We start from the raw sequence: 25,605 nt of genomic DNA, 5'->3' as shown, positions 1-25,605 counted from the left end.
CCCATGCTGCTCCCGAAAGCGGCCAGCACATCCCTGGGGGGCGAGGGGGTCTCTGCACACTGCTCCTGCCTATAGGCACCACCCCCGCAGCTCCCATTGGTTGGGAGCTTTGTATAGTAACTAGTAGGAGGGCTTATATTTTAATCAGTAAATATTAATAGTAGTTCACCTTTATTTTGACTCCTACAAATGTTGAATCAATCATTTACTTTATTCATTTAATGTGCCTGTGAATCTGGGGCCCTGGATTGTAAACTGTTTGGGAGAGGGACCATGTCTTTACCTATTTTGTGAGGCATCTAGTATGTGTTCGGATGCTTAAATATGTATATTGCAAGATTCAGCCTCTTGTTCTCTTAGCTTTGTAGCCACAAGGTAAATCATGGCAGTCATTACTGCATACAGACAAAAAACATAAGCTTTGTAGAACAAGAGGAAAGGAAACAACTCGATGAAAGAACACTGCTAAGTAGTTTACACTTACTTACCAGCGATCGACGCTGCACCGACTGCTCCACCAGGTGTCGATTTAGCGGATCTAGTGAGGACCTGCTAAATCGACCACAGATTGTTCTCCCATCGACTCTGGTACTCCACCGGAACGAGAAGCATAAGGTAAGTCAACGGGAGAGTTTCTCCCGTTGATCCAGCCCTGTGTAGACACTGCAATAAGTCAACCTAAGGTACGTTGACTCTACCTACGTTATTCACGTAGCTGGAGTTGCGTAACTTAGGTCGACAATCCTGTAGTGTAGACCTGCCCTCAGAATTTAGGCTGTTTTTTGCTTGTTTGTAGAAGGAGGGGCTGTTCCAAAACCATCTATGGATAATAGTTTCAATAAAAATAGTCTTGTGGGGGGAGGGGAGCAGTGAGTTTGTCTTTAAACATAAAACCTTCTCTTGCTATTTTCCCCATCCAAACAGAAGTCTTGCACTAGTGCAGGAGGGGGTGAAAGTTTTTCACCTGGGCTCTAAAGAAAGTAAAACTCTAAATTATCAAGATATTTTTGTAAAAATGCCTCTAATCATCTAATTGCTAACCGCACTGTCATTAATAATTATTTAAAATCTCATCAGTGCTCTAATTTGTCTCTATGTTCATTCTCTTCTGTTTATTTCTCTCAACCGGTTTTTTTCCAGGAGCTGTTTGGCGCTGTGCATGTGACTCCTCTCAGTTCCGGCTATGCACTTGGAAGCTCCAACTGGATTATACAATCACATTATGAAAAGGTGTCCTATGTTTCGGGGTCCTCGCTGCTTACAACACACCCACAGGTACAAACACTCTGTTCAATCTTGATAGAGCAATTCCATTTTTGGGGAAGTGAATTTGAGGCTCAATAAACAGGGGCCCTCGCCTCACTTGGGGTCAGGTCTGATAGCGGCAGGCACCTTGTAAAAGTTTCCCCATCTAAGCTGTATTAATGCCCTGCAGTTGTGATCGGCCAGACGTCCTAGTTGGCATTAAGCAAAGACGGCCACTCTTTCAAGCGTACGAGCATCCTCTAGGTCAGTGGTTCCCAAACTTGTTCTGTCGCTTTTGCAGGGAAAGCCCCTGGCGGGCTGGGTCGGTTTGTTTACCTGCCGCGTCTGCAGGTTCGGCCGAACGCAGCTCCCAGTGGCGCGAGCCGAGGGACATACTGGCTGCCACTTCCAGCAGCTCCCATTGGCCTGGAGCAGCGATCCGTGGCCAGTGGGAGCCGCAATCGGCCGAACCTGCGGACGTGGCAGGTAAACAAACCGGCCCAGCCCGCCAGGGGCTTTCCCCGCACAAGCGGTGGAACAAGTTTGGGAACCACTGCTCTAAGTAGTAAAGTGAGACAACTAAGCTCTTTGTTACCAGTGATCAAATTTTAACCAATCTCCAGAAGTAAAAGTCTGCTGCTTTAATGTTAAGGGCCATGTTAACTCCAGAACTTTCCTGTTTAATGCAGGAGAGCATTGCTTAAAAAAAACAACAACCGTATAGTCTCTAAAGACAGTTCACAGGCTGCTTCTGTATCACTTCTGAAAGATCCTTGCTTTGAAGGAATGATGGCTAACTGGGTGCCAATATTTCCACCCTGCTCTGCTAAGGGTAAAGTCTTTATAGTGCTGTACGTGTAATTTCCAGTAAATTAATTCTTTCAGGATCCATAAATTTTTAGTGGAAAGAATGGCTGGGAGTTCACAGTACTAAGTTGTCACTTACAATAGTTAAAAGAGAGGTATTAGCAGGAGGCTTTAATAAAATAATTTTAAAAGGTGAGGTTCATGATCAGTAAGTAACCTTGTCCCAAGGAGAGTATCCTCTATACTCCCTGCTGTTGAGTATTGTGCATGCAAAAGCTTGACAAGTAATTTTCACCGTCCCTTTATAATGCAGCTGTATTTACAATAGATAACATATTGGGGTCTCTAAATCCCCATCCTTTTTCTCCAGACTGGCGTGGGTGATGAATGGAAGACCTCCATGGGAAAATCTTGATGCTGTAGGAAATAGTTTGGGTAGTTTGCTAGGTGTTGCTCTTCCTTCTCAGTTAGTACTGAACAAACACCCAGTCGTGTGAGGGGGCACAGTGCTGCTCCAAGCACCATCTATTAAGCTATAACTTGCCATGCTTCATTTCTGTCTGAAGGTACGTTCTCCTTTTGTTGGAAACTTTGGGCAAAATCCCTCCATCTGTCCTTGAATTCTGCGAGTGTGTTTGGGGAGGAGGTGGCAGCATGCAGGTGCCTGTTTTGAAAATATAACAAGTGAGCAATGGAGGCTGGCTGCACTGACCCACTGGAGGCAGGAGTTGATATCTCGGTAATGAATGAGAGACGATAGGTAGGGTGTGGGCAGGCCATAGAGGGCCTTGAAAGTGAAGAGAACTAACTTATATTTGATGTGGTAGAGAAGGAAGGTACAAGTAGAAGGTTGCACTGGTAAAAAGTGATAGAGTAGGAAATAGATCTCTGCCGCAGCATTCTGAATTGATACGAATGGGGCAAGATTGTATCTTTCAAGGCCAGAAAAAAGGATGATGATGTACTGGAAGCATGAGATGAGAGTCTTAGTTGTGTGGATGGAGAGGAAAGGCTGTACCTTAAAGACATTATGCAAAAAAAAAAAAATTGCAAAGGCTTAGACATAGCCTGCGTGTGAGGAACTAGAGGGATGTCTTTGTTGAAGAGGAACCCCAGGGTAAGGGCTTGAGTGACAGATGGGATGATGGTGCTGTTTGCAGTGGTCGAGAAAGGAAGTGGCGGGAGAGTAGCTGAACTTGAACTGACAGCTGTACCCAGATGAGGAGATGTTGCAGAGATTTTAGTTTGGACAGAAGAGACTGGGTGAGCGAGGTAGATCTGTGACTCGCCTGCATAGAGGCGATCATTGGATTTGTTTGTGGATGAGATTACACCAAGATAAAGTGGAAAGGGCATGTGAGCAGGATGCTCCCCTGGCTTTGGAATTAGTCTGCAGAATTCACTTGAGTCATTTCACTGGATAGGGAGTGAGACCAAAGCCAATTTCTGACTCCCTTGTCCTGCCCTTTTCATGTTTTATCTTAAACACACACTTCCCACATTAATGGTTAAGCTTATTCATCTAAGATTTAAAACAAATCAAGAAAGCAATGTTAAGAGCCATGTTGCATGGCCTATATATTTGTGGTGTTTATTTAGCAAGGAAGACATATTGTTTTCTTTTTCAGTCTGTCTTGCTGTAACTGTGTACCACAAATATACAGGATGTGTAACACGGCCAGATTAACATTGCTATAGGACTAGTAACCCTTTCAATTCCTAATTCCTTTCACTTGTGCTACCTTAACATTCCATCAGGAGTCTTTTTTCCTTTGTTTTTTATATTGCCCTTTAAAACTTACCTGACTTACAACATTATTGACATTGCAGCAGCCAACGATCTCCATTCCTGACCACTGTTCCATTGAGTTAATAGTGTTTGTGTTCCTGGATGTAGCTCCTTTCATGGATAAAATATAGCTGTTTTTCCTTCACCCTGATACACTGTGATCATCCTTAGTATAGAGCGGAGTATAGCACACTTGACTTCCTTACGGAACATAAGAGAAACTGCAACGAGCAAGTCAGGTTGAAATATAGTACAGTAATGCAAGTAAATCTGTTGTCTAACCAAGTTAACTGAACATTTTGTGGATATATTGTGGTTTTCGTGCAGGCTGCTGGGCAGTATTACTAGTGTCTTCTGTGCACATAATCAATCTTTCAAGAGTTATCCTTGATCCATTTTGCCTTGTGCATTTGCCTCTGCTTCCCTCAAGAGTGTGTCCTTCTCCAGTCACTGTAGCTTATTGACTAGTTCCTTTTGTATATAGTGCTAGTAGGCCAGGTAGAGTAGGAGGTCTTATATGAGGTACTTAAAGCACTTTCATGGGAAATGTAAGTCAGGTGGTCAGCAAGATTCCATTCATGACTGCTCCATATATAGCTGCAAAGTTTAAAAGGGTTTATTTGATGAGATCTACACCGGACACACACTATGGCTTTTGCTCTTCGCTCTTATGTTCTGACAGAGGGTTCCCATTGGAAACATTGCCTAGATGCCTATCGGCACCAGAAACATATGGAATTGCCTTCTGGCGCCAAAGTGGAGACCTTGAGGTGACCATGTGATTAGAAGTGTCACTAAAAGCCTTTTAAAGACCTATTGTTTACATTTACCAGAAGAATCAATACAAGCCCTCTCAGTGCAGTAGAAGCTGAAATGATGGGTATCTAATATAGCATAATCATTATGTACATTATCACTGGCAGACTCAATATTATTTTATCGCATTATTGGCACTTCTGTGTATGTGCATTTCATTTGTCACAGGCGCATATTCATGGACTCAGAGATGGTCTTCTATGAGCCTGGCCCTGTGAGGTGCTGAGCACCCTCAACTCCCATTGAAGACAACGGGCAAAATTCATCTGTGGGATCAAGGGCAGGTGTAAAGCTCTTTGAACTGCCTCCACGCTACACCGGGAGCATGGGAATTGTACCAGGATCCTTTAGTTTCTCAGAAGGAGTCTGCATCAGCCTTGCATAGGCTGGTGCAAAAATCTGTGCTGGGGGTAGGCCAGGGGAGATGCCCATGGCCCTAAATCACCAGACAAGTGGTGCAAAGGGGCTGCAGCTGCTATGCCATGCTAAAAGCTTCAATGGTAGCAGTGAGGGGACTGCAATGCGGTCCCCCAGGCTGGGGCCAGAGTTAATTTCTCTAGCCCAACTATATCATAGCTGCATCATGCCCAATTGCTCAGCCTTGGAGGGAGAAGTGAATTTCTCCCAGTCAGAAGTTTACCATTTCAATTTGGATGAAGTTCTGTTTTGTGTATTGGGAATACATGTTTTCCATACTAGCACCCATTACATATAATCTCCAATCTTAGACTCAATATAATTAATGTGGGGGTGTTGGGGGAAGAAAGTTTATTGCCACCCTAATTTAATTTAATGCTGCTGAAATGTCAGATTATTAGCCCCAGAGAATAAAGTCCTCTAAGCACAGCACAATGCAAGCTGTCCTTACACTTCCCTGCCCAATGTGTCTCAACCTTGACCTAGAGGGACTGTCTCTACAGGTGAAAGTTTACACTCCGTTTTCATGGGCCATTTCGTCTTTGGCGCCTCTGGTGAGCCAGCAAAGGGGCCGATTGTGGTGGTGATTTTCTGTGGTGTAAGCCTCTGTCCATTAGGAGCTGGATAGAGCATGGATTATGTATGGACAAGATGTCACCTGCAACTGCAACCAGTAGGACCAGACACCTGCGTGCTTTATCCACGTAGTCCAGTTTGATTTGTACTTTGTGATTGTACAGGTGCACACAATGAGTCAGGAGGGCACGCCACTTTGAAGACACCCATTATGTTGAAACCTTCTTTTATTTTAAGCCTGGTAGCCTCTAGCACAAGCTGCAAAGACGTATGAATTAAGAATGGAGATCCTATAACCCTATTTTGATTGACTGCTGGGAGGTGTTCAATGTTGAAAGGAATGGTGATGTAGAGGGTAGTTTTCTTCATTAGTTTGACTGTCGCGTTGCACTGCAGATGCCGTGGTTAAGTTTGTGATGGGGTTTCTGTACAACTCTATATCAGTTAGTTTTATTTTGCCAACTGTATGTAACTTTGGGGTTTAAATGTCTTTTTTTTTATTTAATTTTTTAAAATGTATTTATAATGCACCAGTCACAGCTTTCTAGGTGTATTAATAAAAAATACTAATGGATCACAAAGACCCATGATAATCTTCCCATCCTACATCCCCCTGCTCCCCCCCCCCCCAAAATAAAGTCCTGGACTAATAAATGAGTCTAAAAGTGTGTCTTGAAATTGGCTAGCTCTAGCTCTGCCACCGGGGCAGTGGAGCTGGCTCTAGATTTAAGGACCCTCTACTGAGAATACCCTGATTCCAGCTCCCCCATGTAAGAAATCTGCAGCTTCTATCTCCCAGGAGAGAAGGAGGTTCCCAAGACCGAAGCAATATGTGTTTTTATAGATCAAAGTTAACACCTTGAACTGTGCTTGAAACCTAGTTGGAAGCCAGTGCAGTCTGTGGAGCAATACGCTTCCTGCATTACATCTTCAGAAATGTTTAGTATTAACATTTCAGCCACGCTGTCAGCTCCTAAGGCCGCAAGATGATTAATCTGTTGAGGATGCTACTTTCAGAGGGGGCTAGTTCTAGCTCAATCACATGACTTCTCTTGGCAGATACCGACATGGCTATACAAGAGTGAGGGGGGATTTGATAGCAGCTTTCAACTACCTGAAGGGGAGTTCCAAAGAGGATGGAGCTCGGCTGTTCTCAGTGGTGGCAGATGACAGAACAAGGAGCAATGGTCTCAAGTTGCAGTGGGGGAGGTCTAGGTTGGCTATTAGGAAACACTATTTCACTAGGAGGGTGGTGAAGCACTGCAGTGGGTTACCTAGGGAGGTGGTGGAATCTCCATTCTTAGAGGTTTTTAAGGCCCAGCTTGACAAAGCCCTGGCTGGGATGATGATTTAGTTGGGGGTTGGTCCTGCTTTGAGCAGGGGCGTGGACTAGAACCAGATGACCTCCTGAGGTGTCTTCCAACCCTAATCTCTGATTCTAAGCTTCTGTTTAGCTTTTGTTGCATCTCTACAGATGCAGGAAGGCCAGAAGTTAAATTGTTAAATTGTTCCATAATCTCTGTGTTGATTATGCTGTGTTGAGTTACTTTGCCAGTCCTTCTCTTACTGTAAAACAGGGAACGTCTGTGCTGTGGCTGTTACTGAATTTACTTCACTTCATTCTTTTTCAGGCCATGGACCAGGCTTCTCTTAAAAACAGTGATGTTCTCATTCTGACGGGGCTTACCCAGATTCCCACTGCTAACCCCGATGGCATGGTGGGGGAGTTCTGCAGTAACCTGGGTAGGTCGCTTTGTAAGAAGCACTTTACTTATTTTATAATCTTATTCATTGCTTTTGGTGGGAAATAATTCGGCGATTCCTGGAACTGAGTAAGTTGCCTGACTATATCTTCTGGCATAAAACTAGCTGTTTAGATTTTACGATGTGCTCCTGATGTCATTAATAAAGAGCCTTAAGAGACACAGGTTGTACCTGAAATGGTTTGGAATGGAGCAGGTTTAATGAGATTTAATCATCTGCTGCTTTTGGTTTGCTAAATATGCAGCCTCGCTGCCAACCGACTACGTGTTGCCTAGGCTTTGAATAGACATCCCAGCTGAAATATTGCTTTTTCCTTCCTGTATCTCAGCCAGTGTAAAATCCTTGCACACCATTTTTATGACTTTGTTTCTTTTCTTACACCTGGTTTGAAAATATATCAGAAGCAAACTGTACAATCTTCTTTATTTTTTATTTTATATATATTTATAGACCACAGAAATATTAAATCTAATCACAAGCTTTCACAGCTGCAAAAGCTGCTAATTGCAAGCTGTAACATCAGAGTGTGAATTGCAGCATTTCCCAACCTGTTTGGAATATATCTGACTTTTTTCCCCCTTCTCTTCTCCCCCCTACCTAGTCCCTTTCTGTGGTTACTCCCCTGTCCTCATGGTTTCTCCTCACAGATGTTCTGCTGCTTCTGCCTGTTCTTCTAGCAAACAGCTTTATTGTAAACTATATATTTTGAAGGAGGTCAGGGTTGTAACAAAAATAACAACTTCACTCTTGTATAGTGAGAAACTCAAAGGGCTAGAAACCTAAATAAACTAACCTCACACCACCATAGTTAGGTAAACCAGTATCATTAGCCCCATTTTACAGTTGGGGAAACCTGAGGCACAGATGTTAGGTGACTTGCCTAAGGTCACAAAAGAAGCCTGTGGCAGAGTTGGAAACAGAACCCAGGAATCTTGGCTCCTGCTTGCCAACTCCTTCTGACAGAAGCAGTAAATTGTAAATTCTCACCCATGCGTAAATTCAAGGACAAAATCACTAGATGGATGTTCCCTCCCACTTTAAAGACTCTCTATCTCAAAATCCTGATGTGGGGATATAATTCTAGTTAGAGGGCAAGTTGTTGACCAAGGGATTTGCTGAATTCTCCACCACTTGAAGTTTTTACGTCAAGATCAGATGTCTTTCTAAAAGATATATATGCTTCCGTTCAACCACAGGACATTAGCCTTGCTATGGGAATTAGTGGATGAAATTCTATGGCTTGTATTACACAGGGGGTCATATTATGTGATCATAATGGTCACTGAGCATTAAAAGCTGTGAATTGCTTACATTTTGTTATGTGATAGGTGCTGTATATACATGTGCATACTGCATAAATGTAAAGTTTGTTGTATTTCCAATATTATTATTTTTATAAGTCATGAGAGGAAGAAAGCAACAAATTTCAGTGTTTCTACTCCCTAAATTATCATGTCTGAAGGAAATGTAGAAATGTCAAACCATCTATCTTAAAGTTTTATATATAGAAATGTCAGAGATCCAAAAAATGAAATTTTTTCGGAACCACCTGAACAGTTCTGAGGTTGACTGGGGAAGGTCTCCCAGCCAGCTTCAGTCTTGAACTTGGTGAAATGAGACATTTGAAAAGCATTAAAAACAAACAAGGAAAACGTTTGTTCAAAGTCTGCCCCCTGAGAACGTGGGGATTCCATCTTGGGCTTAGCAAAAAATATGAGAGGGCCTGGGAAAACAGAAGATGACTTTAAAACATTTTAATGCCAGGGCTGTTTGTTAGCACACAAATAGTATGAAATCCCTTCCCACCCAGCCTGACATCAGAAAGAGTCATACACTGGTCCAGCTTCCCAGTAGACCTGTAGAAAGGCCCCAAAAGCAACCGGCTGCTAAGAAAACCAGTTGAATTGGCAGGGCTGTTGACCACAATGATAATTTTTATAAAGCTCCCGTTTGCGAGCTGCTCAGGGAACTGCACAAACAGATCATAATATAGTAGTTAAATTTTAAAGCAGACACACATTTTATTCCATTTCCAATACCCTAAAATAATGGCATGTTTGTGACTATTAAAGTGTAGCTAAGATCAGAAGTGTAACTGCAAAAGCTTCACCTTGAGCTCAGTTTTCATTTTTGTCACAACACTCTGTGGCTTAAACTCCCAACTCCCATTATTAGGGTCCCATGCATGATTCCCCACCCTGAGCTTGTCTTCCAGGTCATATTAGCTTACTGACAAACCACTTTTTACAGTGCTCAGCGCTGCTGCACCAATACACTGCAGCTATGCAAAATGGACTTGTATTTTCATTGCCTTGGGCATCATCAGCAAAATTTCCAGACTCTTTCTGTGGATGTGTTTTTATTCAGATGCCAGCTTGACCTTGCACCGGCAGCTGTTGGAAAGTCAAGTATCTTGTTTTGAGTTGTAAATTGAACCAACTTATTATGGAGTTACTGAATGAGATTAAATTTGAAATGCCACGATTATAATACTATATTAAATTGTGAGTACATCGTCAAGATAAATTGGGCTCAAATCTCTGCTTTCAGATACACACATTCACTTATTGGCATCTGTAGAAGTCACCCTGGTGTATCTGAGAGCAGACTTGTGTGTTACAGAGAGACATGGATTAGGGTCCAGTTCTGTAGGCCTTTAACTGACACTATGCAAATAAATGATATGTGTTGAACCAACATCTGGATAGAAAGACCCAACAATGTTTATGCAAACCACTGCAGGGTGTACAGCTCACATGTTTAATTGTCTGTCATGCCCTCTACATCTCAGAATGTAATATTCAAAGAGGTGCAACTCAAAGACAGTGGTCTGGCACAGGTTTTTGACCGAAGGTTTTCGTAGGAAAATGCTAGTTTGTCACAACTGAAATTTTTCATGAGAGCATATCTGGGTTGATGACACTTTCAAGAAGGTTTCTCAGGTGCAGGGTGGAATTCTAGAGAGAGCCTCACCCTAGAATAGCCAGTAGCTAAGGTGGGCGTCCCAGGGTCAAGTCCCTGCTCTGCCAGTTTTGGAATAGGAACTTGAACCTGGGTCTCCCACATCCCAGGAGAGGGCTCTAATTCCTGGGCTTTTAACTATTCTGGGGTGGGGATATATTGCTGTTTTTGCAAAAAATTGCCCAAAATTCTTGGTTTCCTCCCAGTGCGAAATGGGAAACCTTTTTAAATCTCAGATTTGTTGTAGGATGAGAAAAATGTTTCCTGTCCAGCTGTAGTGTGTACAGAACAATGCATTTGTGAAGCCTTTCAGCTGGTCTGAGTGCCCCTGTTTTACAGGTGCTAGGGGTTCACTCTTAATATTTCATTTATGGTAGCACGTTAGAACCCCAGTCATGGATTAGGGTCGAGTTGTTCTAGGCACTGTATAGGCAAGTAACTGACACTGTGCAAACAAGTGATACCTATTGAACCAACATCTGGATAGACAGAACCAACAATGTTTATGCAAACCACTGCAAATCTACAGCTCACTTGTTTCGTTATCTGTCATGCCCTCTACATCTCATGAACAATGTAATACTCAGAGAGACAACTGAATGAAAGCAGTCAGGCACAGTTAAACCAAAATGGAGAGAAACGTCTACAAAAGGAAAAGGAGAAATCCAAGTGAGGCAGCGAATTTCCCATCAGCCCCACTTTCAGCTGTCACCTCTAACACGTCACGTCAGCCAGACATGCAGCTTATAGCCATAAGATGTTTTTTAGGAATAAACTTAAGACTTAAAACACTGAGCTGTGAATAAGATAGAGCTCTGCACGTGAACTGTACTTAAGGGATCGTTAAAATTGTGCTATAGCTTACCCTGTATGAGGAAGAAATGAAAGCAGACTAGATTTATTAGATGTTATAACTGGAAGAGATTCTTGCCATAGCCTGTAAACTCTGAGACTGTGAAGGAGCTTACTACCCCTTTAAGGGACAGACCGGAGCCTGTGGCCGACATAGCCTGGGGTGTAATCCAGGAGTCCATGCCCGCCCTAGCGCTGGGCTGTTTGAACAGGAAGGTGAGCAAGAGAGGGGAGTAGAAGCCACGCAGGCTGCAGTGGGATGTGGTTTGTGTCTCAGGCCTGGCTGCACCACACAGCTTGACATAAGCTGCCTTGCATCGGCCTAGCTGTTTGGAAGGGTCTTCACTTAAATTTAGCTCCAACTGACATAAGTGTCTCTCTGCATCGATTTAGTAACCCCACCTCGGCCAGCCGTGTCGCCTCACAGTCGATGTAATTAGGTCAACACAATGTCAGCGTAGACACCACGTTGCTTACGTTGGGTGTTACTGGCCTCCAGGAGCTATCTCACAATGCTCCACACTGACCCTTCAAGCGCTCCTCCTGACAACGTGCACCGCTGACACAAGGAGCCAAGCATGCATGTACGCAAGCGACTTAATAACTGCGGTGGCTGTATGCCGACATAAATTAGGCCAACATAATTCTGGGATGTGGACATGGCCTCCGGCTCCAGGAGACCAGCCCAACCAGACAAGAGACTTTGTTTTGTGGTATTGGGAGCTCTGCACCAGGGTCCTGATGTGAGGACTTTCTAAACTGATTATTGACCTAGAACCTTATTAAAATGGGACATGCTATTTTGTCAATGGTGGTGGGGGATTCTCCTTACCCTGGGCTGTTAAAGCAAACCTGTTGCCACCTCAGTCAGGGGACGCAAAGGTGGGACACACTGACAGTGCCACGCCAGCCCACAAGGGCATTATCCACACTTTTTTACAGAGCCCGTTAAGCTTCTTCGAAAACTTTAATATGCTTCTGCCAAATCCTGGCATAATCCTGTCCCTGGTTTAAATCCATGCTCAAGCTGAAGGTGCCATTTTCCTCCATGTTTAAATTGGGAAGAATGGGAGGCAGTGTCATCCAATCCTGACGTCGAGGGCTAGGTGTGAGAAGTTCTGGGCTCTGTTCTTGGCTCCAGCACGTCTTGCCTATAGTCACCCAGCTCCTTAGGTTGAGATTGTTTTTAAAACCAGCTAAAGGATTTAATCTTAAACTTCCCCCAGCTGTCTTTGAAAACCTTAACCTCCCTGTACCTCCACCGGTGCCCATTTTCCAGATGAGGAATGTATACTTGTCTGCCTCACAGGAGTGTTGTGAGACTTAAATGTTAGAAAGTGCTTTGGCCTCCTGCAGGGTGATGCTGTAGAAATGCAAAGGACGATTATTTTTATTCATGGTTATCAAAATGAAGTATTAGACTTTGCATGTGACCTAGCAGAGGACAGTAACCCAGTCCTCTTCCTGACCTTCACTGATGTGTAATACAGCTCTGATAAATACTGGGAAAGGCCTCTCTGACCCATTGTCGAAAACAGTATGTGGTAAATGCAACTCCTACTTGAAGTTGGGCACCTAGGCACGTAGGTGGCATTTTCAAAAGTGCCCATGTGCTTCTTTAGGCAACTAAATACCTTTAAAAATCTGGCAGGTTGGGCAGCAATATCCCTAAAGTGCTAGATCTTTGCCCATCTGACTTTGTCAACAAATTGAAGTCACAGAAGTAATTATAGCAAGATTTAATATATGCAGTTCCAGCTCTTTCACGGGTTTTTGTTTAATGCTTTGATGCATATTACTGCTTCTGCATTTCAGTTAACGTCAGCGTAGATGGGTTTTGCCCTGTGGCCACAGAAGAAATCCCAGTTCGGCAACGAGATTAACAATCTCATTGAGATTAACAAGGGAGAAATGCTTTGTCATAAGGTGCTACAGCAGTTCTGTAGCTGCGTGAAGCCAGAGGAATAACGTGTTTCTCCTGGGCTTCCTTACTGTGCCGTACTCAGATCTGTCTAGATTGCACAGGAAAATTATTTTTATTTTCCACTTGTTCTCTGCCTGCCCATGACTTATACAGCTGACACCTTTTGCAGCTGCTCCTGTTGTGTTGAAGGAATTTAGAAGCATTTGCAACTTTAGAAAAGAAAATCCCTTCATGTTTGGGGAGGCTGGGTCAGGTTTGAAAGAACTAGACTTTCTAACCACAAATTAAAATCCTCAGCCATTTGTCTGAAATAGCAGAATTGAATACAAAACAATTTACAGGGTATGGGATCTTTCAGATGAGACCAAAGAACAGCTCTTCAGCATGGACACAAGTAGATTTATTGAGCGTTTTTTATGTCAGGGGTGTCTTTTGTCAGTTTCTTCAGTCAAAATTTCTCCTCTTGTGTACTGGTGCAGCACTGCCCTCTACTGGATGGAGTGTCAGACAAGCGCAAGTGTGTATCATAGGTCCCAGGGCTAACAGAAGCTCCTTTTGCTCAAAGCTGTGCTTTTGCAGGAGGAGGATCTGATTTTGTCCCACTTAAGGCTGTGAAGTCTTGAGGGGTCAGAAATCTGTCTGCACACATCACTCACTCCGTTAAGCAACATGTTGTGCACCAGTTATCTAGATAGCTGCTTTTCTGTGCCCTGCAGAGCTTTTTGGGCTGAAAAGCACTTTTTGAAACCTGTTAATTCTCCCTTCTCTTTCTCCCTCAAGCTATGACTGTCCGGAATGGAGGAAACGTCCTGGTTCCATGTTATCCTTCTGGAGTGATATATGACCTGCTGGAGTGTCTGTATCAGTACATCGACTCTGCAGGACTCTCCAATGTCCCCTTTTACTTCATCTCACCTGTTGCCAACAGCTCCCTGGAGTTCTCCCAGATCTTTGCCGAGTGGTAAGTATTAGTGGGCTACTCTGTCAGGCTGGATTCCACCGTACACATTACAGTAAACGTGTGCATAGTGAGTGCTGATAGCTGCAGATTCTGTCATTCTGGATATACACGAGATCGGAATTATGTACACGCTTTTTCAGTTACAGGAATTGGTGAGCAAAGGTGCCCTATAATTAGGGTGGCATTCATTCCAGTAGTCTGTATGTTAAATCTGTTTAAAAAACATCGATATGTTTGACATTGGCACTCAGAGCCAATGAGTAAATGATGCACTTCCTCAGAGTGACTTTCAGATGCCTTTTTCTTGCCCATTGTGCGTTTCACTCAATGCTCCAAGGAGCATACAGCAATCCAACTACACAAACTGGTGAGGTTTCTTTATATTCCTAATTCAGATGAGTCATAGAACTGAGGGGCCTGACCACTTGTGATTATTATGTATTTGTTAAGCAATAATAAGATCCTGTACGACACAAATAAGCTAATCCATGCCTCAGAGATCTTCCAATCTGGAAGACAGAAAAACAAGGTGCACTGGGAGAAATTGAGCTGAGTGAATTCTTCTGGAAGTATTTGGATAAGGAAAGGATAAAATCTGATGGATTAAGAGGCCATGCTACTTTAAGCAAGAGTAGGGGAATCTAGCTTTTGGGCCCTAACCAAATTTCAGCATAGGTATTCTAAATTTATGCCCATTGAATAGTGCTGCAGTTAAACAGCTGCTGTATTTTATTTGACTAGTGGCTGTACTTTAATAGTGAATTAAGTGATTCCTATATACATAGTTTGAATCAAGTGATTCCTATATACATAGGTGCTATAAAATTGCAAGACTGGTTAGTAAAAAAACTTTTTCTAACGCGTACAGTGGTATGGCAGCACAAAGCGTAGCATGCAAGTGGAAATCTTCTTTTGTCAATTACATATAGTTTGCAGAAGTCAGACACTTAATAGTTTACTGAAATTCTAGAATATTTATTATTCAAGACAAGATTAAAACATACTTTAATCCTACTTATATGGTAATTTATCTTCAAAAGTCAGTAGAAACACTACTAATCCTCAGACATCCTTAATAGGTAAAATATACCTTGTTCACAGAAAACCGAGGCAGAGGTTGTGACGTCTCTAAAACCACAGATAGAGTTGGGGTTAGAACTGAGGAATTCCTGTCTGACAATCCCACGATAGTCTGCTAGACCAAGGGCTTTGTCCACCATCATCACCTAGACCGCTGCCATATCTGCTCTTTTATTCCACCTCCCAAGACAGAATGAATCAAATGATCTTGCTGAAGTCAGGCAATAGCTTTTAATATCTACTTTGGGAAAGGAACCCTTGACGCAAAATAGCCAATGACCGTGAACATCCTAGAGGGCTGAGAGAGGCAGTTTGCTAGCCTTATACCCACAATAATGAAATGTATACAGGGGGACTAGTTTACGGCAAATGGAAGGGGTGAAATCTTTGAGAAGACAGTTGAAACCTTTGGGTTTTTTGTGAGGGTTATTGGGGTTTGCAGGATATTGAATGAGAATCGGTGAGGTCCTACTGTATGTAAGATGTCAGTGAATGCTGAATAACATATCCATTTTCACAGGCAAGAGGACTCTAGTTATTATAAAATGGTTCTAAAGCAATTTCAGCCTTGTACTGATGTACACCTTCTTTAGATCATAATACCCACCCCCCAGGCATCTTCCAGTGCCCCCTGTTAAAGTGCGAGGCTTTGTGCTGCTTCTGGTCACGGAAGTGGGATGACTGTCCAGAAAATCTTAACAGTAGATGGCAGCAGATACTGCAGTATGTTTTCCTGCACGTCTCTAATCCACGTTTTTTCCCCTCCTTTTAAAGGCTGTGTCATAATAAACAGACGAAGGTTTATCTCCCGGAACCCCCCTTTCCTCATGCCGAGGTAAGCAACTGCGGAGGCACCATGTGTGATCAGTGCCAAGATTAGGTGGCTTCCTAAAAGCCAGAGCTCCATGAGCCCATTCTCTTTCTGTGACTAATTCTTTTGGATCTGTGAAATAGTCCTTTTTACCGTGGGTCACGCAATTTGGCTTTCGTTCCATTATTTATAAAAATAGGTTTTGGGGAGGAAGATGTCAGAATGTACCATTATGCACTCATCCATTTTATCTGCCTTCGTGGAAAGGGGTCTGATATCAACACGTTTGTTTGCCCTTATGGAACTCTTGAGTAGAAATATGCTCTTTGTTCAAACCAAGCCACTAATCTCAAAGTGCATGGAGATGAAACCTTGCTGTTGGAGATGAAGCTACCTTCCTAATTGATGGGCACTCATGTTGTCTAGTGTTAAGAAACTATTAATCCTCTATTTCAAGATGCCTTATCAGTATACAAGGAGCTTAAATCATAAGTGCTCAGTGTTGTCTGGTATTTGCAAAGAAGTGTCCTGGGTGAGCTTGGTGCTGAAGCAAGTAAGGTTGCTTGACTGCTGGCCCTTTAGGATCCTTGCAGAATCAAGATGTGCATCTCGGGAGCAAAACTTAAATAGATGTGGCACTTAAATAGATGTGAACTTCTGCCTTCAAAGAGACTTCTATAGAGAATCCATGTATTGATGGGAACCAATACAACTCCAATTAGAGTGAACGGGAGGCACAGGGGTGAGGATTGATGAGTGCAGGTAGAGGTGGCTTTCTGAGAGAAAAAGGCTAAATTTTCAGAAGAGCCTCTATCTATCTTATATCAGAAATTGAGCCATTTTGCGCATGCACATTTTGTAGGCTGGCTTTTGTGTATAAAGTCCATCACTTGTGCTCAAAAACATGTGTAAATGCTTGAATGTGCATAGCTGCAGTCACACAGGTGGAGGCCTCAGATTAAACGCCTTGACCAACACCACAGTCTTTTGCTCTAATGAGGGGTTTGACCAGTGACCCATCCTTGGTAATGGATTGGAAATCTCCACTGTCTACCACCTGTATATCTTGCTTTAAGGCCTTGTAGGTTCCTGTGATATGGATATTGATCTTAAAGGTGTTTATAAACTCTTTCACTGTCCGATATTAGGTAGGTTTGGAGTTATTTTAAAAAGGGGCCTTGGTTTTACTTGGTTACTTGGCAAATGCACAAAAACATTTATTCAAATTAAAAGTTTATTGATTAAACACAAGAAGGAACAAGAAATTAAAGTAGACCTTTATATTGAAGCTGTGATTGAGTGATTATGCAAAATAAACGTAGGCTTTAATCATGATTGTGACTTTCTCCTTTTGGAGGCAAAATATCAGCCTTATTTTCAGAACAACCTTTCTTTGATGAAGAAAGGATTAATTTTACTCAGTCCTGATGTGTAGCAGGCATTTACTTATCCTGTTCTTAACAGACACAAGGTGGAGAAGAGACAGTAGAAAAGATGGATGAAATATGGCTTTTGTTGATGGATTTTGAAACGCTGGACTGCTGGTTAGCTATGAGTGAATGCTTTTGGCTGGCAAGTCGGCCACGACACCTGCTGTTTGGATCCTGGCTTATGATCTGGTTTGGGAGTCGTTGGATTGGATCTTTTCTTCTTAAATAGGGCAGGCTCGGATGAATACAGTTTAGTTGATTTCAGGATTTGATGAAAAGCCAAGAGAGTGAGAGAGAGGCTAAAAGGAATCAAAGGGGGGCAGAAAATAACACAACAAGGGCAGGGAAAATGAAGCAGGACCTTATATGCCTCTGCAGTGCTGGCATTTGCAAATCCCCACTGATGGGCTAAGGATTGGATGTCATGATAACGTGATGTCTTTCAGCACTCACAGGTGACAACAAAATTCCTTGAACAAGCTTAAGGCCAGCCAGCCAGCCTTTCTCTCAGGAAGACAGTCCTTTAGATGAGTCGAAATGAGTGGCAGTTCAGGGGGATGGGCTGAGATGCAAGGTGGGTTGGGAGATGAGTGGGAGAACTGATCTGAACAAGTCTTTTCCAAAGTCTCTCTTTAAGAAACCCAAAAGGGGGAAAAGTGGGCATCCTAGTTCATTGCCCTCATTATTTTGTCCAGCAATTAGGCCTCATAGCTGTCACACCAATTTTGGTCTATTAACTTGTGATTCCACATCTTCTGGTTTGTTTGTTTGTTTTTACCAAGCTTAATTTCAGCAGTCCTTGGATTTTATCAGCGTGGCCGTCTTGATTTAAACTAATCTGGCTTCTTTGTCTGGTTCTCTTGCACTTGTTACAACATTGTGTTGTAAACAACTTGACCTGTTTTTCTTGGTTATTGTATCATCTTATGAACTTTTATATACTTTTTATATGAGTTTGCAATAGGGCTACACTTTGTAGGCTTAATAGTCACAACGTTTCCATTGAATAGGAGTAGGATCTGGTCCCTAGCGTTCACTCTTTCCAGGTGCTGGACTATATTTCAAGCAGGGTATGCAGGGAATCAAGAATAATGGAAACTTCCATAGCTAACACCCACACACTGTTCTTAAAAACTTACCCTAGTAAATTAAGTTCCAAAGCCTACTCTCAGAGTGCAAGACACTCCAGCCATACTTCCTAATTTACCCTGCATGTCTCTGCTTTCCAAAGTGTCCTTGTTGGTCCATAGAATGTCTCTGAAGTGCCTTCTGTTTCTCCGTAAGCTACCGCCTACCAAAGGTTTTAAGGCTTCACAACTTTTTTCCACAACACACAATAAACTGCTTGGTGAAAAAACATCCACCATCAAAGGGTGGATTAATTAAGTCTGTCATGATGGGTGGGTGTATGTTTATGCTGTGTTAACTGCATCCTCTGATTTTAGTGGAGTGTCTTTAATTTCTTGGGTAGCCTGTTGATAATCAGATACCCCCAAACTACTTTACTGCTGTTAACAAATTTGTCAGCTCCGTGTGTAGATTAAGTTAATTACTCTGATCTCTGAAAATTGTGAGTTACAGTTAGAATATTTCCAGTGTTAAGATGAGAGATTGATCTATCCCAGTAAGAAAGTTCCTGTGGTTTAAGACCTCTCAAAACCCATATGAACCATGGATCTGAACTAAAAATTCTTTGCCTGCAGCCTAGACTGTCAGTTTCACTGGCTTTTAATATAAAATACCTTTTTCCCCTCACCCACAAAAGAAGCAGTAAAATCACCCTGGGGACAGTGGTGAGGATATGTTACAGCTAAAACAGTGTCTTTATTCCAGGAATTACTATAAACAGCAACAATTTAATTCCAAACTGTTATATGAACACCACAGCGTATAAGGATGCTGTAGCACTATCTTGTAAAAACTCAGGTAATTCACTTCGACACAGTCTGATTATGGAGGTGGGAATAATTTATACCCCTGATACAATCCAGTGAAGTCAATAGAAAGATTTACTACAGTGGGCTTTGGATCAGGCTTCTGATGGTAAACGGTATGCATTGCGGGAATGACCTGACTGGGACTGTTACGGGTATAGACAGGCCATTGTTTTGTTCTGTGTTTGTACGGTGCCTACCACTCTGGGATCCTGGTCCCTGACTAGGGCTTCTAGGCACTATGGTAATACAAGTAATGAATAAGGACAAATAATATAGTGAGTACTGCTGATCCCACGGTAATGTCCTCGAACACAAATGAGGGGTTTGTAGCTGCAACTGGTGCGTGCCCTGGGGATTTGAACTGTCTTCTGCTGGCCCCTGGTGTTGGAATCAAGGATCTAATGGGTCTCTTCATTGCTAATTCCTGTCGTTTACTAACCACTTTGCAAATACAGGTTTTACAGTGGTGACAAGTGCTCAGGCACATTGAAAAAAGTGCATGGTGAGTCTGCCATTTCATCTAGGGCAGAGGTTTTCAAACTGTGAGGTGTGCCCCCGTTCATGGGAGTGAGCAGCAATGCCAGGCAGCTTGGGCCAGCCACACACCACCTCCACCCCCGACTCGCCTCATTTTATCTGGGTTGGGAGGTGGGGTAACCAAAAATTGTAACTCAAAAGGGGGGGGGGAGCTCAGCTGAGCTCAAAAAGTTTGAAAACTGCTGATCTAGGGCTTCTGGTAAGGTCATAAATTACTGGAGTGAGGTGCACTTCAGGAGAACACACAGATCAGATTTATAGCCCCCAAGTTTGCTTTCTTTTATTTTATAAAATACATGGATCCAACTTTATTAAAAAAAAAACAGTAAACACCTACAACTCACCCCCCCAAAGCACTTCCACATCCGTGTGCAGGCTCCAGGGCTCTCCACTGTGCATTTGTTTACTCTTTGCCTCCCTGAAAGCTATCCAAATGCTATTATCCGCTACTACCCTGATTGGTTCCCTGATCTGCAACCCAATCCTTCTGATTGTGCTCCTATGTCCACTGCTGGTTTAATATTACCATGCTGTGTAAAAGGGGTGGAGGTGCATCTGGTTTGATTTTGGTGGTTTTCGCTAGACTGAAAAAATATTAAAAAAAGGAAAAAACTCTGGTAATTGAGGCAGTGTGTGAATATCTGTGCAAGGCATTTATATGGCCTCTGTGAGGTAGGGAAGTACTAATGTTCCCACTGTACAGAGGGGGATCAGCGGCACAGAGGCTAACTGACTTGCCCAAGGTCATACAGGCAGTACCTGTGATGGAGCAAGGACTTGAACCCAGTTCTCTCAAGTTCTAGGTTAGAGTCCTAACCGCTAAACCATCCTTCCTCTGTGTGTGTGTATGTGTGTATGTGGATACACAATTTCTTTTTAAATCCATGAATCAATCATTTCACAGGAAGGGGACTGTTCAAAGGGAACTTCAAGGGCATTGTTAATGAGTATCAGAAACAGGAATTAAATTATCACTTGTATGGAAACAGCATTTAGATAGGATGCTGATAGAATAATTGTGTGGTGCTTTTTTCAATGGTAGGTTTATCGCATTTGAACAGAGATCAGTTGATGAGCTCAGAGCATCTTTGGGAGAATAGAGTAAGAGAAATTACTCAAATACACGTTAGTTATTTAGATGAGCAGCAGCAATGTGCTTGCTGCTGTTTGCCAGTGGGAGAGGGCAGTCCTGGAAACTGATGCCCTCTATCCACAAACAAATACAGTATAGGCAGCAGAGTCCAGTCTGCTCCTGAAACCGGAAGTTCTCATTACCCAGATAAATGTCTAGTTCTTTTTTTGGTTTTTGTCATCCTAAGCTTCTGTCTTTGGGGCAATACCTTGGGAGCAATGAGTTACCCAGGTGGTTTATGCATAGTGTGAAAAGTGTTTATTTCCTTTTATCAGTTGCCAATGTGTTGCCTTTAACATTTCATTGCTTGACTGTCCCATTACTCTTATTATATGAGAAGGTAAATAGAAGTACCTGACTTACCTTCTCTACCATTCATACACCTTGGCCCTATCCCCTCTTCTGTCTCCTCTGTAAACTAAGCCTTTCCAATCTGCTCACTCTCTCCAAGCCTCTAACTCTCATCACTGGTCTCTGAACCCCCTTATTTCTGCTGTATCCTTTGTGAGATGGGATGACATAAAATGGACATGGAATTCTATCCCTCAGAGCACCCTAAACACTTCCTCTCCCTCCTTGTTGTTTATGTCTTTCATGTAATTGTAGATATTTAGCATGTCTCCTCCCCTTGATCATTACATAGAATTTGTTGTTCTCCTGGAAAGTGATCTGTTTCCTAATGTCACTGAATTGATTGTACAGAGAATCCCACTCTTCCACTATTGCAAGCAAGAAACATAGGCTAAGATTTTCAAAACGACCTAGTAATAAAATTAATGGAAACTGGATGTTCAAATGCCTTGAGCAGCTTTGAAAATCTGCTGTTTTCCTTTACTGGAGCAGCAGTTAAATGGGAAGGTTTTTAAGTGAGCTTCTCCATAATGGCTGGGTCTGCAAGGGCTTGTCTACACTACCCACCAGGTCGGCAGGCAGCAATCGATCCAGCGGGGCTCTATTTATCAGATCTAGCATAGACGCAATAAATTGACCGCTGAACACTCTCCCATCAATTCTGGTACTCCACCAGAACAAGGAATGCAAGCGGAGTTGACGGGAGAGCATCAACTGTCGATGTACCGCAGTGAAGACACCGCTGGAAGTAGATCTAAGTATGTTGACTTCAGCTATGCTATTCACATAGCTGAAGTTGCATATCTTAGATCTACCCCGCACAGTAGTGTAGACAAGCCCCAAGTCTCTGCTGCAAGGAAGTTAGTATCTGCCAGTAATTTGTCAGGAGGAAGAACAGAGGTATGGGAAGGGCAATATGATGGGAAAACATTCAAAAAGGGATGACCAATATCTGGACAGTTCTCGCCTCTGTTCATACAGCTGTACCAGTTTTGTTTTCACATGCAGTTTTTGTGACTGGAAGGGCTAAGAGCTTGTACTGAGGCAACTTTAGAAGCCTCTACCAAGTTAAAAACAAAATGTAACAAACGTTTTGAGTTTAAGGGATTAGTAAAGAGAGATGGATGGAGTCTTTTACCTCCAGGACGCTGCTTTGACTCTAGTCCAGAAACACAATTTTCAACTGTGACTAAGGGCTTGACTACACATGAAAATTAATCTGGAATAAGGTAGGGTGTGAGTTTAGAGCGGTTTAACCATTCTTGCTTTAACTTCATGTATGGATGCTCTTATTCTGAAATAAGAGTGCCGTACTCCAAACTAGCTTAATTCACTGCCAAGGAGAAATGGCTAGAAAATAGGCTATTGTTTTTTGACTGCAAGTAGCTAGGGTGGAAGTAATTTGGATCGTTTGCTACGGAAAAACTAGCATTCTTCAGCTTGATCTTTGTTTCCTTCCTTCATATCCTGGCTCCAGCGCATCATACTCAAAACAATAAATACGAGGAATTAAGTGACACAGGAGGAACGGTCGATTCTACAGCAAAAGGCCTCTGTTAGAGGTGGCCTATAGAGGGGACAAGGAAGATGAAGTAACACATGCGTCACTCCCTCCCTGCTTGATAAAATAGAGGCATAGCTATCAGAATTTTTGGATGCAGAACGCACACAAAATAAATGGCTATAAATTTTGGCTTTGCTGAACAAAGGGTACACAATGGTTACATAGATTTATCCAGTTAATAGTTGCAGTTACTGACCCCGTAAATCATGTCTACTACTTTAAAGGGAAGCTTAGCCATTTGGGATTTTTTTTAAAAAAAAACCCACAACAAAAAAACCATCATAGTTTAGATTCAATACATTTTACTGTCTCTTATCTCTTAAGCTTTCAGTCAATAAAGAATCTTTCCACAGAAAGAGAGGCCCTAAATGTTTCATGCTGCTGAAAGCTAAAGCTTCAAGACGCAATTTTGGAGATACAGATTGGATAAGCACCACCAACGCTGCTGACCCTGGCTTGTTGCAGACAGTGCCGTTTTTAACATGGTTTGCTGATCATTGTTATACTTCTCTATATTAAAGAGACAGGGTGGGTCAGGTAATGTCTTTTTATTAGACCAACTTTTGCTGGAGAAAGAGACAAGCCTTCAAGATTACAGGTGCTCTTCCGTGTAAGTGAAAAAGCTGGTCTCTTTCACCAGCTGAAGTTGGGCCAATGAAAGACATTGCCTCATCTACCTGGTCTCTCTGTCCTGGGACAAACATGGCTAGAAGTGCACTGCAGACTGTTCTCTTATCTTAGACATTTTCAAATGTTTTCATGTAGCCCATTTTCTCTTCAGATCTCAAAGACATTTACAAATATTCACCAATTAAATCCCCCTAATACCCGGGTGAGGGGGAGAAGTAAGTATTTGTTGTTAGGCCCATTTTACAGATTTAATTTTCTCCCCCCGCCCTCTTTTTTTTTTTTTCCTGGTTGAATAATTAGAATGGATCATTCCAGAGATTATCAAGCAACCAGGTGTTTCTCATGTGTGCGAGGTCTCTAATGTTTTTATGTATGGCCTGCAGTCATACTACCTCAGGCCATGGTTTTATCAGATATCACAACTTGGAGGAGGCCTGGTCAATATCTTGTTGGGACCTCCATGAAGCACACCGTGCTGCAAGGAACAGTGGTGGGGATTCAGTAAGTGGCAGCCTCTTGAATCAGTCCTGAATGAATGCCCCCATACTTGATGATTACCCATTCTGTTCGTTCCCTGAGGGGCACCTGGCATTAGCCACTGTCAGAAGATCGGACACTGGGCTGGATGGACCTTTGATCTGATCCAGTATGGCTGTTCTTAGGTACTGTGCTGGAGGATACAGTGCTGCTGGAGATATAAAACCAAGACCCAAGACATTTGTGATCATTTAAAGAATCTATGGCCCTCATGATAAGCACAAGAAGCTGCTTTGAAGGTGCTCAGGGGCTTGGAAGGTGGATTAGTGAGCAGAGTACAGGTGAGATGTCCAGAGTCGCACAACAAATTAAATGATCACATAATCTTGAACAATCTAGAATTTGCGTACATTTATAGAGATACATTTGACAGTACATCACATGTGTATGCAACTAAACATATGCAGATAAAATAAGCCAGGTCTTTGATAATCTTCTGACTTAATGGTTCCCCCAGTGCATAGCAAAGCTTTGAGTGCTGTGTGTAAATGTTATAGTAGACTGGGACATTGTGGAGCTGTGTACTAGTGGAGTGATGTGGGATCTTTGGAAGAGAGGTATTCTATAAATGCCAGTCATAGGAATGTCAGTAATTACTGCAATTTTTTTGGAGCCTTTCCCTGGCTCTGTGGCACATCACAAATCCACTTTGGTTTCCAGAGTAGAAATTCCACACGTACTCCACTGAAACAAGATTTATAACTTCAGGTTTAGGATTTTGACATAGCTCTGACATGTGCCGCAGTTAGCTTTTGGAACTGTTTCCCTATTAGATTCCGATCATTTACAGGATAAAACTTGTTTTGCGTATTGTCTGCTAAGCATCTCTGCAGCCAGCTCTTATTACTGGAGGCAACATTCAGATTCCAAATATTGCACTCCAGATGCTTCAATCAGAAATCTTTACCAGCTTAATTGTAGGAGTGTTTGCAAGACTGAGTGCATATTAACTGGCACAGCAGTCATTGGGTGCATTATTTAAATTTTCCATTTAAAAGCTGAATTGGAATTTGATATTATTGTCAAGTTGCAGGAGGTGGGGTGCCTCAGACTTGCATATTGCAAAGACGTGGAGAAAGTCATAAGCCCTTTCTCTATGATGACGTGGTTAATTCTCTATGATCCAAGAGCGCAAGTGGCAAATCTGATGGACTGGACCTGCTTGAAGTGTCATCCTGTACATCAGACCCCAAAGATAGTGCTGCCAGTCAAACCCTGCTTGTGATCCATTTCTGTGCTGCAGTGTAGTGTTACATTGCTTGTGCGGCAGCAGGCAGGCAAACCAACGGCCAAACAAATCAAAGACAAAATTGTGCCAGAAAGCCCTTTTAGAAGAAGCTGAAAAGGGGGGACGGTGGGAAGTGAGAGAAGAGGAGAAGGTACTTATTTGTGCAATGTGTAGCCGGGCTTCTTTCCTAACCTGGAACTGAGAGCAAGTTTCTGTGTTGCGTCAGTACTTCACTGACTACAGGTTTCTTGACCGG

At 42.6% G+C, this 25,605-nt stretch overlaps 1 protein-coding gene across 1 annotated transcript in view; it reads left to right on the top strand.

The window, feature by feature from the left end:
* The window catches only part of INTS9 (integrator complex subunit 9), an 80,093-nt gene that overhangs the window by 30,497 nt on the left and 23,991 nt on the right, over positions 1-25,605 (top strand). Inside the window, exons 8-11 of the mRNA XM_084623898.1 lie at positions 1,141-1,275; positions 7,282-7,393; positions 13,932-14,112; positions 15,967-16,027. Of these exons, the coding sequence (XP_084480024.1) occupies positions 1,141-1,275; positions 7,282-7,393; positions 13,932-14,112; positions 15,967-16,027 (489 nt within the window). The remainder of the gene's footprint in view (positions 1-1,140; positions 1,276-7,281; positions 7,394-13,931; positions 14,113-15,966; positions 16,028-25,605) is intronic.

Source organism: Lepidochelys olivacea (genome assembly GCF_965140295.1).
Source record: "Lepidochelys olivacea isolate rLepOli2 genome assembly, chromosome: 3".
NCBI classification, from domain to species: Eukaryota; Metazoa; Chordata; order Testudines; family Cheloniidae; genus Lepidochelys; species Lepidochelys olivacea.
The sequence above is the reverse complement of the archived record's forward strand: the minus strand, read 5'-3'. Positions and strand labels throughout refer to the sequence as shown.